The sequence below is a fragment of the Acipenser ruthenus genome, unplaced genomic scaffold, assembly GCF_902713425.1.
Source record: "Acipenser ruthenus unplaced genomic scaffold, fAciRut3.2 maternal haplotype, whole genome shotgun sequence".
Lineage (NCBI taxonomy): Eukaryota > Metazoa > Chordata > Actinopteri > Acipenseriformes > Acipenseridae > Acipenser > Acipenser ruthenus.
Window position 1 is genome coordinate 118,122 of NW_026708029.1, and position 17,773 is coordinate 135,894.

A 17,773-nucleotide genomic window follows, 5' to 3' on the forward strand; every position below is an offset into this window, starting at 1 on the left:
CCATTTCCCTGTCTATCCTTCTCTCCCCCTCTCTCTATCCCCCTCCAATTATCTCTCCTTCCTCTCTGATCTCTCTCTCTCTCTCTCTCTCCCGTCCCTCATTCTGCATCATTTCTGATTACAGGTGTGTGTGTAAGAGAGTCTGTGTGTCATTGTTATTGAACAGTTCCACTTGCTGTGCACAGTTTTAAATCTAGGATAAACACTCCCAATGTGACGAGCACCGACGGCCAAATGAATTAAACAATACGCCAAAAAGGGGGCTTTGCTCTACATCCGCGCACTTGACCAGAAAATCAAGTTCTAAGACAGATCGTGTTTGTCCATGCGCCCCCTTTCGGATAACCAGCGCTATTGCGTCATTATAAATACTTATTTTATTATGGTTCTGAAAACTAGATCAAACCGCCCTGCTATTATTTTTCATGCATTTAAACCTTTTGTGTGCGTGCGAAAATAAAAAAACAACATTTTTTTTTATTAAACACTCTTTATTTAATCTACACATTCTGACAGTCGACAGTGTGTTTTGAATTTTATTTCATATAAAGTACGATGTGGTTCTTACAACTCAGCTGCTGTGGTACAATGAAAGACAGAAAGAAAGGCTCCAGTACAGCTCAGTACACAGTGATATACAGTGCATGGAACACAAGCAGTGCCACGAGTGAATCACCCCGCAGCGCCGGCACTCCGCGACACCGCCCCGGCCTCTCTCCGTACCGCAGCGCGCTGGTTTGTAAGACCGGTTCGGGGGGGGGGGGGTGTCCACGCTCACTTCTTCTTCTGATCCTTGAAGAACTCGTTGCACGCCGTGGTGATGGCGGCGATCAGGACCACGTACTCGTTGAAGTCCACGTGGCCGTCTTTGTTCTCATCCAGCATCTTCATGATTTTCTCGACCGCGGCCTGGTCCTTGGGATCCTGCATTTGGAATTTAAATAAAAGTCAATAAAACAGAAGCGCTTCCTTCCTGTTAAATGATCTACAGCTCTGGTCAACAGTTTTGCATCGCCTTGTAAAATGAATTAATGTGGCTTCATAAAGTCCAATGAAACCTGTTGAACGTTAACATATTGAATTACATACTGCTGTGTAGTTTACCCCATATGGGGGGGGGGGGGGGGGGGGGAACGATGAAAAAATGACATTTCGAAATCGGACATGAAATACTGTACTACTATTATGGCTTCCTTCCGGTAGACTTTTGCGATATCATTTTGTAGTTTATTGGATTACATAATGTTAAATAAAAGATATAAAGTGTGATTATAACTAATTATTATATATATATATATATATATATATATATATATATATATATATATATATATATACACACACACAGTCCGTTGTTATTCTCTGTCAGAACTGCGTGGAAGTGTTTTGTTAGCTCGTAAGGAATCTCCCCCTAGTGGCGGGGGTGTGAACTCTAGCGCCAGCGTGGGAGTGGCTCAAAGCGCTCGGGAGCGAGACGGGTAGGGACTCACCCCGAGGAAGTTGCCCAGCTCGTTCTTGATGAGGTCCTTCAGCTCCCCGTTGCTCAGGGTGTACTTGTCTCCTTCCTTGCCGGAGTAGTTGTGGAAAACCTTGATCATTGCAGCCATGGCGCCCTCGAGTTGAGACATGGTGAGAAACTGAGCGGTGTGTGTGAGCCGGCCTGAGGGGAGGGGAGGGGAGAGAGAATTCACAAAACACTCCAGAATCTAACAAGGCAGTTTATCAATTACTGTTCTTCGTATCTCGATCTAGAGCAGGGCTTCCCAACCCTGGTCCTGGGGACCCCCTGGGTCTGCTGGTTCTTATTCCAACTGAGCTCTCAATTACTTAACGAGACCCTTAATTGAACTGATCATTTGCTTAATTTCGACCTTTTTAATTGTTCTCAGCTCTTAAAGTTGCAGAGTTCAAGTTACTTATAAAATGGTATCGCTAACTTGAAATCACCAGCTGTTTATAAGCTGAATACAATGCAAATGGTCTAATTAAAGCAAGTTAGTTCAATTAAGGGTCTAGTTAAGAAATAAAATTATTATTATTATTTATTTCTTAGCAGACTTACAATTGTTACAAGATATCACATTACACATTATTTCACATACAATTACCCATTTATACAGTTGGGTTTTTACTGGAGCAATCTAGGTAAAGTACCTTGCTCAAGGGTACAGCAGCAGTGTCCCCCACTGGGGATTGAACCCACGACCCTCCGGTCAAGAGTCCAAAGCCCTAACCACTACTCCACACTGCTGCCCAAATAAAAAGGGTTGGGAACCACTGATCTATAGGAAACCCATTTCATCAAACTGAAAACTCAAGGTTTTAATGATCTGCAATGTTTCTGCTTCCCCTTTCAGATAACCCGGTAGAAACGGAGGCTTTTCCAATTTAAAAGCGGCACAGCGACCTGCAGATAAATGTTCTAACGTCAGCCTACCTCGCATTACAGTTAAATGGAGAATGTCTGTATGTAAGTATATAGTAAAAACGACACTTCCATTTCTCATTAAACTCACTCTGTTAAAGGAAATAACTGAAACAGGTCACCTTTAAGGTTTCCTTAAATTCGTCATTTGTCTTACCTGAGCAGAAAACTGAAGAAGGGTTGATAGCGGAGAGCGGTCTGTCAATGGGTTAAATAACCTGGCGAATTGAGTGGGTCACCGCTCCCTAAAACTGACGGTCCAATGAGAGAAAGCGGGCTGCACCAGGGAACGCCCTCCTGGACTAGAATCTAAACGCTGACAGGCTTTCCAAAATACCACACCTGTCAACTTCTGAAAATACAAAATAGGGAGTTGTTCCCCAATAGAGGGGGGCAGGGGGGCAGGGGGCAGGGGGCAGGGGGGCAGGGGGGGGGGGAGGGGTGTACCAAAATACGGGAGAGTTGACAGGTCAGAAAAATATATATATCCAAATAAAATGTACACTCCGCTTTGGAAACACTGTATTTTCAATGCAAGATACGATTGTTATTTGGAAAATACAATTTGAAATGACAAAATACTTTTAATAAAACAAACCAAGATTTCCATAGGTCATCCAGAATAATCGTTAATCGTAAATTATCTTAAACAGTTAACAGGTTACAAGCAAGTCCCTTTGGCATTAATCCCAGCACGGGCTCTGTTACGAACAGCGGGCGTTGCGTTTTGATACATATCTGGGGAGATTATTCTCTGTCAGAGCGTTTGACATTTCAGCAAGGGTTGGAGGTCTGACGCCTACGGTGTCATTTCACAGCGTCCCACAGCGATTTGTTATTCTTAATAAAGAAAACGCCGTTTATTATATGAATTAAATCAAAAGTAAAAATTAGATACTTTTGGTTTGTAAAACTCGATGGTGTTGAATTATCGCTGTGAAATCGTGTTTTGACAAATACGGTCTCTGCCAAATAGTCCTCTGGCAGTTTGTCACGCCAGCACAATTTTAATAATACATAATTAATGCACTATAAAGTAATATACAATATAATAACCGTATTGATTTGATATGACATTTGTTTTACGTTCTTTGCTTTGAAAGATCGGAGATCATTGTACTGATAATCTGTGTGTTTGCTACTGGAGCGGACCACGATAGTGCCTCGATTTGCTTTTCAATGGAGATTATTTGTCAGTGACAGTATTTGACATTAGGTGACAAATACGGTCTCCAGCAAAATCGAGTCCCATTGCAAATTACATTCCATCGTTAAAAATGTCTAAACCCTTGAAACGAGACCGTTTTCAGCACATAAACTAGGCAAGACCAAATTAATACGCATGCGAGCTGAATACAAATGTCTTTTCCCGAAGACAGGATTTGGCGTAACACCCGGTGGCTATAGGAGCAATGCAAAACAACGTCTTTTTGAGAATTTAGAAATTAAAAAAAAATAGGGGGAAGGCCGGGTTTGGTTGCCACATAGGTTGTTACAATATAATTCTGACACTGTGGCGCTAGCGCATAATGCTAACACTTAGATGTGTGTCTGGTTGCCCAGCCAGTTTCATCTCTATCCCGGTACATATAAGAGTTAGAACGGGTTTTTTTTTCATACTGTAATTAAAATTGGGGCTGAATAAAGAAATGTCGGTGTAATGTCTGGCTGGGGCAGGTGGTCACATGATGCCTGGGGTCAGTTGTCACGTGACAGCCGGCCCAACAGTAGTCCATATACATATACAGCTATTGCCAAAAGTGTTGCATCACATAGTATTTTAGGATTGAAACTTTATTTTAAAGAAACAAGTACATATCCCGGAGCCTTTCTTTCTGATTTGAGTTGAGTTGTAACTGCGTGATGTACAGCGCAGTGGAAAACAAGATCTAACACTATAGGTATTGTAAAAGGTGTTTAATCAGATAGTGTGCGGGTTTGCCTCATAAATAATTATAGGTAGCAGTGTTTCAATCTTCGCCAAGATAAAGACGTGGGACCAGCCAGTCCAATTTTAAATCGCAGTGATGAACAGAGTGTCCCAGGCTGGTTAGACACTTTAACTAGCCGTGCAGAATAATAACAGGTCTCCGGTTTTGTACTTGAGAAAAACGCCCGTTTGCCTGGAGCTTCTGGTTTAGTCTTTGGGCTACCGAACCCTGCTCAACAATTGCAGCTTGTAGAAACTCCCCTATATTCGACTGCGCCGCTTTCCCACTGTCTGGCGCTGCCCAGAGCAACTTCACAAACCAAACGAGCGCTTCAGCTTCTATATTATATATAGAGTCATTATTATTATTATTATTATTATTATTATTATTATTATTATTATTATTATTATTATTATTATTATTATTATTATTATTGTTATTTATTTCTTAGCAGACGCCCTTATCCAGGGCGACTTACAATTGTTACAAGATATCACATTATTTTTACATACAATTCCCCATTTATACAGTTGGGGTTTTACTGGAGCAATCTCGGTAAAGTACCTTGCTCAAGGGTACAGCAGCAGTGTCCCCCCACCTGGGATTGAACCCACGACCCTCCGGTCAAGAGTCCAGAGCCCTGAGTCATAACCTGTCTTTGGTTTTGGTCTTTTTTTTTGCAAACCTGGAGATTGTGGGATCGCATTATGTTTTGTTTTAAAGAAGCCGGCGTAAACAAATCAATTTAATAATCGTCTCATCTTAATATATAAACAAGAAAGTTTGTCTGTCTGTTTCTTTCTCCATTTGGACCCGGCAGGAGCCAGTGCAGCCAAACTCTGCACGGCCTCCTCTCTCATCCAGGGGAAGGTCGAGGGCTGTGTCTGGATCAAAAATGTTGACCCTCGGGGTATTTTATTTAGTAACCCCCAATTGCTGGATCACTGCAGTAGCCATGCATCTCAAATTAATGAAATGTCACAAACCAGAAAATAAATAAAGTTAAATAAAGGGAATGGTGTCCGAGCGCATTGTGAGACACCCAAGATCGATGCTTTATAGGAAACCACCATTCCCCAATTTGTCATGCATGAAATATTGAAATATTGAATTTCCCCCGGGCAACGCCGGGAACTTCAGGCTAGTTACAAGACTCCTGAGTAAGGAGGAGAGCACGCAGCCAGCTTGGGTCGTTGTGTTTATCAGGAATAACAAAGAAAAAAGAATCATTGCGACTTCAGACTGGAAACAGCAGGATGTTGAGTTTAACAAAGCTCTAACCAACTTTGACTACATTCAAATATGCGATACAAAAACCTGACTAGATAGCCGCGCTGGGCCGTGGAAACGCCCTGTTCTGTAACCAGAAAGGTGAAGCCATCCTGACAAGAGCTCGCTGTGCTGCTGTCTGTGTAGAGCCGGGTGCAGAGGCCAGGGAGCGGCATGAGAGCATTCAAATCGATTCACTTGCTATTCAGAAGCTCCTGTTGTTTCAAACTGTTAGCAAGAACATTTTTCTAACAGTGATGAAACACGCAGGCGCATGTGAATCAGAAAAGGGTGTTTATTAAGCAATATAAACCACAGGGACGAGTCTTAACATATCTGTAATGGATCTAAAGACATATTCAATATATTTATATTGGGTATTTGGATAACTAACTAAATATTTCAAGTTGCTTGGTGAAGTAGCATTTCAAATTGATAACACAGGGGAAGTATAAAAATATATGCAGCAGGTATAATTCAGTACAATATTTGTCCTAGGTAAGACTTCAAGTTTTGATGTTTAAAACGACAGCGTAAAGGCATCTAGCTTTGTTTTTACAATGTATTTGTGTCTACTGCAATCAGGTAGATGATATCAACACTGAAATATGCAGTTAGCAAAATAATTCATCCATTACAGTGTTTAAAGTATTAAACGCAACGTTTGCAATAACATTCCTGGGTCAATCGGAACAAACCAAAAGGAGCGTCCTGACTGGGGATGATCGCGGGGTCAGTACGGAGGACGGGACTAAACCAGCACCGAAGTTAATACCAAGTGCCATGAACTAAGGAGCTCAAGATAGACCCCCAGCTGCGTATTAAAATGGGTCTCAATTGCAACGAACCCAAAGCAGCTGCTGCTGCCCTCTAGAGGATACTAAACACAATGCTAAGTAGGCGTAACAATTTCTGCAGACTGAAAGACTCTGTGGTTTCGTCCTAACTCAAATATGAAACATCCCCAAATGTATTGACAGCTTTCATGAAACTAAACTATTCCGACCAAAAATTATATTAAATGATTTAATATCTTCTGGGGGAAAAAAAAAAAAAACGTGTCACAAAGTTTGGAACAAAACCAGTTTCTTATTAAACTCATAGTAAAACCCGAAATGGATCAGACTGCTATGCAGTGGGAGTCTTAGTTCGATCCCTGGGTTATACAGTAATTTGCCAGTGCTTTTCCCTAGTGTTAGACTGTAGTTACCATACCCTGGTTTGCCATGTTTATTAATATGTTTTACAGTCCCACTCTGTGCTTTACAATGCTTACCTATACTTTATTACACTCCACCATGCTTTCACTGTGCTTTACTGTCTGTGCTTTTAGCTTGAGGAACGTTTATACGGGTACTGTCTACTTAAAAGGTTTGCATAAGAATAATAAGGCAAGAGAGACGCTGTTCGGTTTTGTTAGGTTTTTATTTCTGTAAAGGCACACCAGGTGTCTCCTGACTTGTCCTCAGTATGAATTGATCATCTCATTGAAGGCATTGGCCACCGTCAGGATCATCACTGTGAATTCTTCAAAGGTCATTTCACCATCTCCATCCAAATCGGGAACGTTCTTGGGATCACATTTCTGAGTAAAGAAAAGAAAAAATCATGCGGTCATTATCTTCTCTGTGCTTTACTACACTGTGCTGTGCTTTTACCAGGGGGATACCACAGCAGTAAACTTTGAGAAGGGGGCTGGTTCATTATCTTCTCTGTGCTTTACTACACTGTGCTGTGCTTTTACCAGGGGGATACCACAGCAGTAAACTTTGAGAAGGGTGGCTGGTTCATTATCTTCTCTGTCCTTCACCACACTGTGCTCTACTCACCCCCATGAAGTTTGGCAGCTCCTTGCTGATCAGTTCTGAAGCCTCCCTCTTGGACAGTGTTTTCGTGTGCCCCTCTTTCTTGGCGTATCTGTTGAAGAGTGCAATGATTTCCAGGAGGCTCTTCTCAAGAGGCTGCAGTCCAGACATGATGGCGGAACTGCTTTCTGCAACTGCAGACAGAGAATACAAATATGAAGCCATTCCTAAAGAACGCCCTTATAAATGCTGAGAACCTAACCTTAACCCTGACCCTGACCCTAACCCTGACCCTGACCCTGACCCTGACCCTAACTCTCCCCTCCCCTGCGCTTTTCCCACAGTTACAATATACATTTAACTTTGTCGATCACAGTTTTTTTTTAATATATTTTAATAAATGTAGTAAAGCACAGAGAAGATAATGAACCAGCCCCCTTCTCAAAGTTTACTGCTGTGGTATCTCCCTGGTAAAAGCACAGCACAGTGTAGTAAAGCACAGAGAAGACAATGAACCAGCCCCCTTCTCAAAGTTTACTGCTGTGGTATTCCCCTGGTAAAAGCACAGCACAGTGTAGTGAAGCACAGAGAAGATAATGAACCAGCCCCCTTCTCAAAGTTTACTGCTGTGGTATCTCCCTGGTAAAAGCACAGCACAGTGTAGTAAAGCACAGAGAAGATAATGAACCAGCCCCCTTCTCAAAGTTTACTGCTGTGGTACCCCCCTGGTAAAAGCACAGCACAGTGTAGTAAAGCACAGAGAAGATAATGAACCAGCCCCCTTCTCAAAGTTTACTGCTGTGGTATCCCCCTGGTAAAAGCACAGCACAGTGTAGTGAAGCACAGAGAAGATAATGAACCAGCCCCCTTCTCAAAGTTTACTGCTGTGGTATCCCCCTGGTAAAAGCACAGCACAGTGTAGTAAAGCACAGAGAAGATAATGAACCAGCCCCCTTCTCAAAGTTAGCAAGGTCAAGCATAGAATCAGAAAAAAATATATAAACAGTCCATTTTCTATGTTACTAGTTTTTAAAAGACAAATATGCATGACTTACCAGTTTGACAAAGGGCAGGGTCTCTGTGATGTGTTTCTCACATATCTTAAAGAGATTTTTCATGGAAACTCCCTTTCTTAAAATAGGATCGCCTGGGGACATCCCAAAGAATGTCAACGCCCTTTTTAACTTTCATATCCCCTCGTCTACCATTTAGTTATTCAGAGTATTAGATTCCTGTATAAAAGTTTCTCAATGTAAAAGCACAACAAAGTATGATAAAGCACAGGGAAGCATTGTAAAGCACAGAGAGGTCTGGTAAAGCATAGGGAAGCATTGTAAAGCACAGAGAGGTCTGGTAAAGCATAGGGAAGCATTGTAAAGCACAGAGAGGTCTGGTAAAGCATAGGGAAGCATTGTAAAGCACAGAGAGGTCTGGTAAAGAATAGGGAAGCATTGTAAAGCAGAGAGAGGTCTGGTAAAGCATAGGGAAGCAATGTAAAGCACAGAGTGGTCTGGTAAAAAGTTTACATACCCCAATGGGAATTTATAATTTCTAGAAATTTCTCAAAAACAGCGAATTTTAGGAAAAATCTCTTTGTAGCAAAAGTTTTGCTTTTGTGGATGAGGAAAAAAAGTTACAAATAATAGACACCTACAATTATTTATTTCAGCAATATCTTGGCAAAACTCCAAAACTGCTCATTCAAAAGTATTCATACCTTTTAATGCTATGATAGTATTGTCTACAAGGTGCTAGACATTTCAATATGATAATGCAGAACCTAATTCTAAGTCTAGAAAATGCTGGATTGTAGATGAACATTCTTAGAGAGTATAAAAGGGTTTTGCACAGGATGATTGCTATCTGTAAAGAGCTATATGAAGACTTTAGGCAGAAAATGATTTATTGTCATAAAGCTGGAGAAGGATATAGGAAGATTTCAAAGCATTTGAATATCCCAATTTCAACTATTGTTTCTATTATCAAGAAGTACAAGACTCACGGTACTGTCGCAACGCTCCCTCGGTCTGGAAGAAAGAAGGTTCTTTCACCAAGAACAAGTAGAAGAATTGTGAGGAAGGTTAATAACAATCTGAGATTGACTGCCAAAGATATTCAAGGTGAATTGGCTGCAAGTGGGTCTGGGGTTTCCATGTCAACCATAGGTGGAGAATTGCATGGTGAAGGTCTCAATGGTCGCAGGCCAAGGAAAAAGACACTCTTAGGAAAACATCAGAAGGACAATCACTTAAAGTTTGCAAAACAGCATTTGAATGATGGATATGAGTTCTGGTCAAAGGTTTTGTGGGGTGATGAAACAAAAATCGAGCTATTTGGTCACGCTGATAGTCGTTATGTTTGGAGAAAGTCTTGTGAGGCGTACAAAGAAAAGAACACCATACCTACTGTCAAGCATGGAGGCAGTAATATCCTTCTGTGGGGCTGTTTTTGCTCTAATGGCACAGGCAATTTAGTTCCAATACATGGTAAAATGGATTCCATAGCATACCAAAAGATATTGGCCAATCATCTGAAACCCTCCGCTACAAAACTTGGTTTAAAGTGCAACTGGACGTTCCAACACGACAGCACACGTCAAAATCTACTTCAGAATGGTTAAAGAAGAATAAAATCAAGGTTCTGGATTGGCCGAGTCAAAGTCCCGATCTAAATCTTACTGAGAATCTTTGGAATGAGTTGAAGAAGGCTGTGCACAAGAGAAATCCTAGGAGTTTGAATGAACTGGAACAATTTTGCGTTGAAGAATGGCCAAGAATCACTAAAGAATCATGCAAAAAGCTCATTGACAAATAATATCCTAATCATTTAAATTATTGCTAAAGGTTGCCTCAACTAGCTCTTAATTTAATTTTCCTGGTCAGGGAATGCAGGTCAGGGCAGCAGTGTGGAGTAGTGGTTAGGGGCTCTGGACTCTTGACCGAAGGGTTGTGGGTTCAATCCCAGGTGGGGGGGCACTGCTGCTGTACCCTTGAGCAAGGTACTTTACTTAGATTGCTCCAGTAAAAACCCAACTGTATAAATAGGTAATTGTATGTAAAAATAATGTGATATCTTGTAACAATTGTAAGTCGCCCTGGATAAGGACGTCTGCTAAGAAATAAATAATAATAATTTACATTTTTGGAGTTTTGCTAAAAAATTGCTGTAATAAATAACTGTAGACAGCTATTTCATGTAACTTCTTTTCCTCATCCACAAAAGCAAACCTTTTGCTACAAAAGATTTCTCCTCTAATTCTTTGTTTTCGAGAAAGCACTTCAATAACACCTGTTGGGACCGCCCGCTTGTGTGTGGGTGCTGAACAGCCGGAGGTCTTGAGATCTGGTCCGGCAGGTTTGAGAACATTGGAGCCTTTTCACACCCAACATGCTTTACTGGAGACAGACACTCCCTTAGCAAAGCTTACTACTGTATTTTATGCACAGTATTTTTGCAGTCTTACCAGGATTTTTCCATGGTTATACTATGCATTAATATGCTTTACCAGACCTCTCTGTGCTTTACAATGCTTCCCTATGCTTTACCAGACCTCTCTGTGCTTTACAATGCTTCCCTATGCTTTACCACACCTCTCTGTGCTTTACAATGCTTCCCTATGCTTTACCACACCTCTCTGTGCTTTACAATGCTTCCCTATGCTTTACCAGACCTCTCTGTGCTTTACAATGCTTCCCTATGCTTTACCATACCTCTCTGTGCTTTACAATGCTTCCCTATGCTTTACCAGACCTCTCTGTGCTTTACAATGCTTCCCTATGCTTTACCAGACCTCTCTGTGCTACAATGCTTCCCTATGCTTTACCAGACCTCTCTGTGCTTTACAATGCTTCCCTATGCTTCACCAGACCTCTCTGTGCTTTACAGTGCTCCCCTATGCTTTACCAGACCTCTCTGTGCTTTACAATGCTTCCCTATGCTTTACCATACCTCTCTGTGCTTTACAATGCTTCCCTATGCTTTACCAGACCTCTCTGTGCTTTACAATGCTTCCCTATGCTTCACCAGACCTCTCTGTGCTTTACAATGCTTCCCTATGCTTTACCACACCTCTCTGTGCTTTACAATGCTTCCCTATGCTTTACCAGACCTCTCTGTGCTTTACAATGCTTCCCTATGCTTTACCAGACCTCTCTGTGCTTTACAATGCTTCCCTATGCTTTACCAGACCTCTCTGTGCTTTACAATGCTTCCCTATGCTTTACCAGACCTCTCTGTGCTTTACAATGCTTCCCTATGCTTTACCAGACCTCTCTGTGCTTTACAATGCTTCCCTATGCTTTACCACACCTCTCTGTGCTTTACAATGCTTCCCTATGCTTTACCAGACCTCTCTGTGCTTTACCATGCTTGCACTGTGCTTTATTACACTTTGCTATGCTTTTACAATGGCACAGTTTTATAAGACCAGAGAGAATCGCTGGACTCTGAAACACTGCAGCTCCCTCCTCGCTGTAGCCTTTCATCCTCGCGGATACAGACAGTGTAGGATAGCAGGTAATTAAACTAGGCAGAGCCTCATAGAACACTAGCACAGATCTCAATACAGTGTGTGAAACAAAGGGAGGACTTTCTGGGCTTTACAGGAAATTCATTCTGCTGTTTAGCCTGAAGCAAACCCAACATTAATTTTGACATACCATTGTGGAGAGTCACAAACACACAAACAGAGGCTCACCCACTGCTGAATCAATCATACAAACAGAGACACACACACACACACACAACTGCTGCACCAAGCACACAGAGACACTCACACACAAACAGGCATGCACACGCGCCCACTGCTGCACCAATCACACAGAGACACGCACACACACACACACTGCTGCACCAATCACACAGAGACACGCACACACACACACACAGTGCTGCACCAATCACACAGAGACACGCACACACACACACAGTGCTGCACCAATCAGAAACAGGACCAGGATTGATTAAATCTTACGTGACACGATGAACATTTTTGGTATTTTTTCTTATTTATTTTATTTAAACAGATTTTCTTGTTTTCAGTCACTCCCATATTCTATAAATGTGAAGAATTATCCCGTCAACTGCATCAACGACAGTAATTTTTCGTCCTGTTTAAATATCTTCACTGTGTTACTTTATAAATGTTCACCGGTGTTAGTGCTAGCTGTTAAATGTGTGCGTTAACTGGTAAAGGTCTGGTAAAGCATAGGGAAGCATTGTAAAGCACAGAGAGGTCTGGTAAAGCATAGGGAAGCATTGTAAAGCACAGAGAGGTGTGGTAAAGCATAGGGAAGCATTGTAAAGCACAGAGAGGTCTGGTAAAGCATAGGGAAGCATTGTAAAACACAGAGAAGTATGGTAAAGCATAGGGAAGCATTGTAAAGCACAGAGAGGTATGGTAAAGCATAGGGAAGCATTGTAAAGCACAGAGAGGTCTGGTAAAGAATATAAAAATACTGCATAGAGAATCAACCACAATGCTAAGCTGCAGTGTGACGCATCCTTCTGGGTAATTTGCATTCACAATGCACACATCAATTACAGGTAAGCAAGGCGTCAGGCTTCAGCTAACAAGCCTTCATTGTCTAGACACAGCACCAGTGTTACTGATTTTAGACTTTCATATTTTGCAGTTCCCTTTTCTCTCTGCGACTGACAAAACATCCATAAGCTTACCATGTTGCATATGACATTCTGCCCTCCCCTTTTCAGGTTTACCACAATAACCTTGCATGGTCATTTTTCAATGGATATATTATGCATTTATCATAGTTTGCCATAGTTTTTTTTTATATACTTTACAATGCTTCCCTATGCTTTACCAGACCTCCCTGTGCTTTACAATGCTTCCCTATGCTTTACCAGACCTCTCTGTGCTTTGCAATGCTTTAGTATAGTTTCACTGTGTTTTATCACACTTTGTTGTGCTTTTCCGATAGCACACTTTTATAAGGGTGTGTGTGTGTGTGTGTGTGTGTGTGTGTGTGTGTGTGTGTGTGTGTGTGTGTGTGTGGTTCTTTTAAACAGAAAGGCTGCTTTGCTGTACTGCACAGTAAATGCACAGTTTTGACCATGGTGGGACACTAAATTATATATATATATATATATTGCATTTATATAGCAGTTTTATACAAAAGTGTCACAAAGCACTGTACAGTACATAGCAGAAACAAAACAACAAACCACAATACATTTGTATAGCGTGTCACACACCCAACTGCCACAATCAGACCGTTTAAATAATAGATTTAAATAACAGCATACACACAATAATACAAAGCAGCAATTTTAAAGTTTTATTAAAACCCACTAAGACAAGAAAGCCATTTTATAAAAGTGCGTTTTTAGTCTTGACTTGGAAACTGTAACGGTCCCAGCTTCCCTGACAAACAAAGGCAGAGCATCCCATAATTCAGGAGCTCTACAAGAAAAAGCCCTGCCTCCTCCCGTGTTGCTTCTGTTGACCCTAGGAATAACCAGCAGCCCCGCATCCTGTGATCTCAGAGTGCGGTTTGGAAGATACGGGGTCAGTAACTCCTGCAAATAACTAGGTGCTAATCCATTCAGGGCCTTGTAAGTTAACAGCAAAATCTTCAAATCAATTCTATACTGCACAGGGAGCTAGTGTAAACAGGGGTAATATGTTCACTTTTCCTGGTTTTAGTCAGAATTCTCGTGGCGGTATTCTGAACAAGTTTTGGGACACCATGAATAAAGTGCATTACAATAATCAATTCTAGATGAAATGAAGGCATGCAGGAGTGCGTGCACATTCTGCAGAGTTCCCAAGTTGTCTGTTTCACAAGTTACTGTATGTTTGAGGAAGTTGCTGAGCTAATGTGGTAGCATGAGTCAGTTGTAGGAAGGGAAAGAGCAGCACTGTGCTCAGTACTGACTAAGCTCTGAAGAATGGGGGCCTTTATTCAGCTGATACAAACCCCAGCGAAACCCAGGGGAATGCTTTTTGAAGACGAGTGATTCCTTTCTAAAAGATGACTCATAAAAACAAACAAACACACACACAGTGAAAACATGGCAACCCCTATACAAGATTAACATGATAAAAAAACAATGAAAAAACAAAGAGTAATACAGCACAGTGGAAGCATGGTAAAGCACAGAGAGGTCTGGTAAAGCATAGGGAAGCATTGTAAAGCACAGAGAGGTCTGGTAAAGCATAGGGAAGCATTGTAAAGCACAGAGAGGTCTGGTAAAGCATAGGGAAGCATTGTAAAGCACAGAGAGGTCTGGTAAAGCACAGGGAAACATTGTAAAGCACAGAGAGGTCTGGTAAAGCATAGGGAAACATTGTAAAGCACAGAGAGGTCTGGTAAAGCATAGGGAAGCATTGTAAAGCACAGAGAGGTATGGTAAAGCATAGGGAAGCATTGTAAAGCACAGAGAGGTCTGGTGAAGCATTGTAAAGCACAGAGAGGTCTGGTAAAGCACATTAATAAACATGGCAAACCAGGGTAAACTACAGTAAATGCAAAGCATAAAAAAACATGGGAAACGCATGGGGGGGAAACGGCACAAACAGCGTGTAAAAATACCCCGGTATACTTTCAGAAGGATGATAAGTCTCTTGGCCCGCAAACCAAGAAGCAACACAACTTAAATATTGTATTCTGAGTCACCCACAGCTGCAAACAGAAACATTTTAAAAAAACGTTCTGCACGCGAGCTGAAAGTCAGTTGTGCAAGGAAGGCTGCGTGTCAGTGTGTGATTGCACTCATCCCTGGCTGATGAAATGGAAGGAGCTCTCCGAGTACAATGGCTGTGAGTCACTGGCAGCTGGGTGCGGCCCTTCCTAAAACTGCCACAGAGATTTGGAAATCCTATTAAAACATCTAAGCAACAGACTATCAAAGAACAAAAGCTTGGATTCTATACAATATAAAGTGTTTGATCCAGGGCATACACTTCATACTAGTCTGTATTCCCGGAGACTGAGAAGACACTAAAGTAATGCAATCCAGTGTTTCCGTGTTTGTTTTCTAATGCAAAAGCATTTTATTTTTACACTTTAAATATTCCTGCAAAAGCAGGGAGCTTCACCATAGTATTTTTGCAGTTTTCCTCCCATGCTTTTTCCCAGTTATATTCTGCATTTACTATAGTTATGAATATGCGTTACCAGACCTCTCTGTGCTTTACAATGCTTCCCTATGCTTTACCAGACCTCTCTGTGCTTTACAATGCTTCCCTATGCTTTACCATACCTCTCTGTGCTTTACAATGCTTCCCTATGCTTTACCACACCTCTCTGTGCTTTACAATGCTTCCCTGTGCTTTACCAGACCTCTCTGTGCTTTACAATGCTTCCCTATGCTTTACCAGACCTCTCTGTGCTTTACAATGCTTCCCTATGCTTTACCAGACCTATCTGTGCTTTACAATGCTTCCCTATGCTTTACCACACCTCTCTGTGCTTTACAATGCTTCCCTATGCTTTACCAGACCTCTCTGTGCTTTACAATGCTTCCCTATGCTTTACCAGACCTCTCTGTGCTTTACAATGCTTCCCTATGCGTTACCAGACCTCTCTGTGCTTTACAATGCTTCCCTATGCTTTACCACACCTCTCTGTGCTTTACAATGCTTCCCTATGCTTTACCAGACCTCTCTGTGCTTTACAATGCTTCCCTATGCTTTACCACACCTCTCTGTGCTTTACCATACATCTCTGTGCTTTACAGTGCTTCACTATTGTAAAACATAGTAAAGCATTGGGAAGCATTGTAAAGCACAATCAATAAAGGGTGAGTTTTGGCAAAGCATTACTAGTCTCCAGTACATTGTTAATAATCAATTTACACTGTGTAAGAAAATTCTGCCAACAGCTGAATGCCAACCCAGCCCTTGTGACTCCAGTAACAGACACAAAGTAGAAAGGCGAGTTGTGCACTGTTATTATTAACCACAGCTCTGAAAAGGCTTGCCAGCTTACTCTAACCCATTTCCCCGGGCTGTGCCTTGTGATCTGACCACAAACAGGGTTCTGTGTGACTCGCTCAGTGTTTCCTGGGGGAGGGGGGTGGGGGGAGGGGGGCTGGGTGTGGCTCAAACACAGCAAACCAGGGAGGAGAGCGCCCCTCTGTGGTCACGGCACGGATATTTCATAAATGATGTTCAGCAGGTTGTTGGAAGGATGGCATTTGTATCCTGTAATCTCATGATGTTAAATAAAAGATCTAGATTATGTCCACATAGTTTCTGGTATGTCTCACTCCTAAAATTCAAGGGGATGCAAAACTTTTGGCCATAGCTGCTTATTGGACGCAGAGGCAATGAAACACAATTTGACAACATATCTGCACTTTGTGCTTTGTGTAATGCTGCAGATTGAACTTTTAATTAGTCATTTAGCAAACGCCTTTATCCAAAGCAACTTACAGAGACTAGGGGTGAACTAATGCAGCAGTGTGGAGTAGTGGTTAGGGCTCTGGACTCTTGACTGGAGGGTCGTGGGTTCAATCCCAGGTGGGGGACACTGCTGCTGTACCCTTGAGCAAGGTACTTTACCTAGATTGCTCCAGTAAAAACCCAACTGTATAAATTTGGTAATTGTATGTAAAAATAATGTGATATCTGTATAATGTGAAATAATGTATAACGTGATATCTTATTACAATTGTAAGTCGCCCTGGATAAGGGCGTCTGCTAAGAAATAAATAATAATAATAATAATAATCAACAAATGCTGCTGCAGAGGCACTTATAACCTTGGTTGTGTGCCTCATCCCAAGGACGGAGCACAAGGAGGTTAAGTGACTTGCTCAGGGTCCCCCACACACGCAGTGAGTCAGTGGCTGAGCTGGGATTGAACCTCCTGGTAACAAGCCCCCTTCTTTAAGCACCGGACCACCGAGCCTCCAGCATGAAGGCAAGCAGCCAGTGTAATGAGTTGGCATCTCAGCCCATTGGATTGAATGGAGAGGCGAGGGCTGAACCACAAACCACACGCTTCAAAGAGCAACGTCTCACCCTTCAGTGTCTCAGCTCTGTGGTGGAGAGGCCAGCCCGGGTCTGGTGCTGAGGTCAGTGTTGTTAACTCATCGGACGCTAGGAGGAGCTTTGCTTACAGTGCACCTGCGTAGGTGTACAATAACATACAAAAACTATTTTCAACTTTTCAAATGTTTATACCTAGTGCCTGATCCATAGCCATTGATTTCACAAATGATACTGTACTTTAAAACAGCGGTGCAGCACTTAAAAGGTTCCCCACTTCCTTTACTTGTAAGGAATGCAGGGATCTTTTTGACTGTTGCACCCCATTGGTAACCCTGATAAAAGTTTCCCACAGTAAAAGTACAGCAAAGTCTGATAAGCACAGTGA

The 17,773-nt window shown here is 41.9% G+C and overlaps 2 protein-coding genes across 2 annotated transcripts; both read right to left on the bottom strand.

Annotated features, from left to right (window-relative positions):
- Positions 1–518: 518 nt before the first annotated feature.
- LOC117968290 (protein S100-Z-like) lies at positions 519–2,673 on the bottom strand. Its single transcript, XM_059019650.1, has 3 exons — positions 2,583–2,673; positions 1,491–1,660; positions 519–924 (listed from the first exon to the last, which is right to left on the bottom strand). Exons 2-3 carry the CDS (start codon positions 1,626–1,628, stop codon positions 775–777), a joined length of 288 nt encoding a protein of 95 aa, XP_058875633.1. The 5' UTR covers positions 1,629–1,660; positions 2,583–2,673; the 3' UTR covers positions 519–774.
- Positions 2,674–7,031: 4,358 nt separating this feature from the next.
- On the bottom strand, positions 7,032–8,621 carry LOC117395457 (protein S100-G-like). Its single transcript, XM_059019651.1, has 3 exons — positions 8,486–8,621; positions 7,455–7,624; positions 7,032–7,210 (listed from the first exon to the last, which is right to left on the bottom strand). Exons 2-3 carry the CDS (start codon positions 7,599–7,601, stop codon positions 7,091–7,093), a joined length of 267 nt encoding a protein of 88 aa, XP_058875634.1. The 5' UTR covers positions 7,602–7,624; positions 8,486–8,621; the 3' UTR covers positions 7,032–7,090.
- Positions 8,622–17,773: the final 9,152 nt, after the last annotated feature.

What these genes read in the sequence shown, in the direction of transcription:
- LOC117968290 (XM_059019650.1), bottom strand. Translation starts at nt 1,628, where the DNA reads ATGTCTCAACTCGAGGGCGCCATGGCTGCAATGATCAAGGTTTTCCAC. An exon ending in AGCTGGGCAACTTCCTCGGG is followed by an intron (nt 925 to 1,490) that starts GTGAGTCCCTAC and finishes TTCCAAATGCAG; the next exon opens with GATCCCAAGGACCAGGCCGC.
- LOC117395457 (XM_059019651.1), bottom strand. Translation starts at nt 7,601, where the DNA reads ATGTCTGGACTGCAGCCTCTTGAGAAGAGCCTCCTGGAAATCATTGCA. An exon ending in AGCTGCCAAACTTCATGGGG is followed by an intron (nt 7,211 to 7,454) that starts GTGAGTAGAGCA and finishes TTCTTTACTCAG; the next exon opens with AAATGTGATCCCAAGAACGT.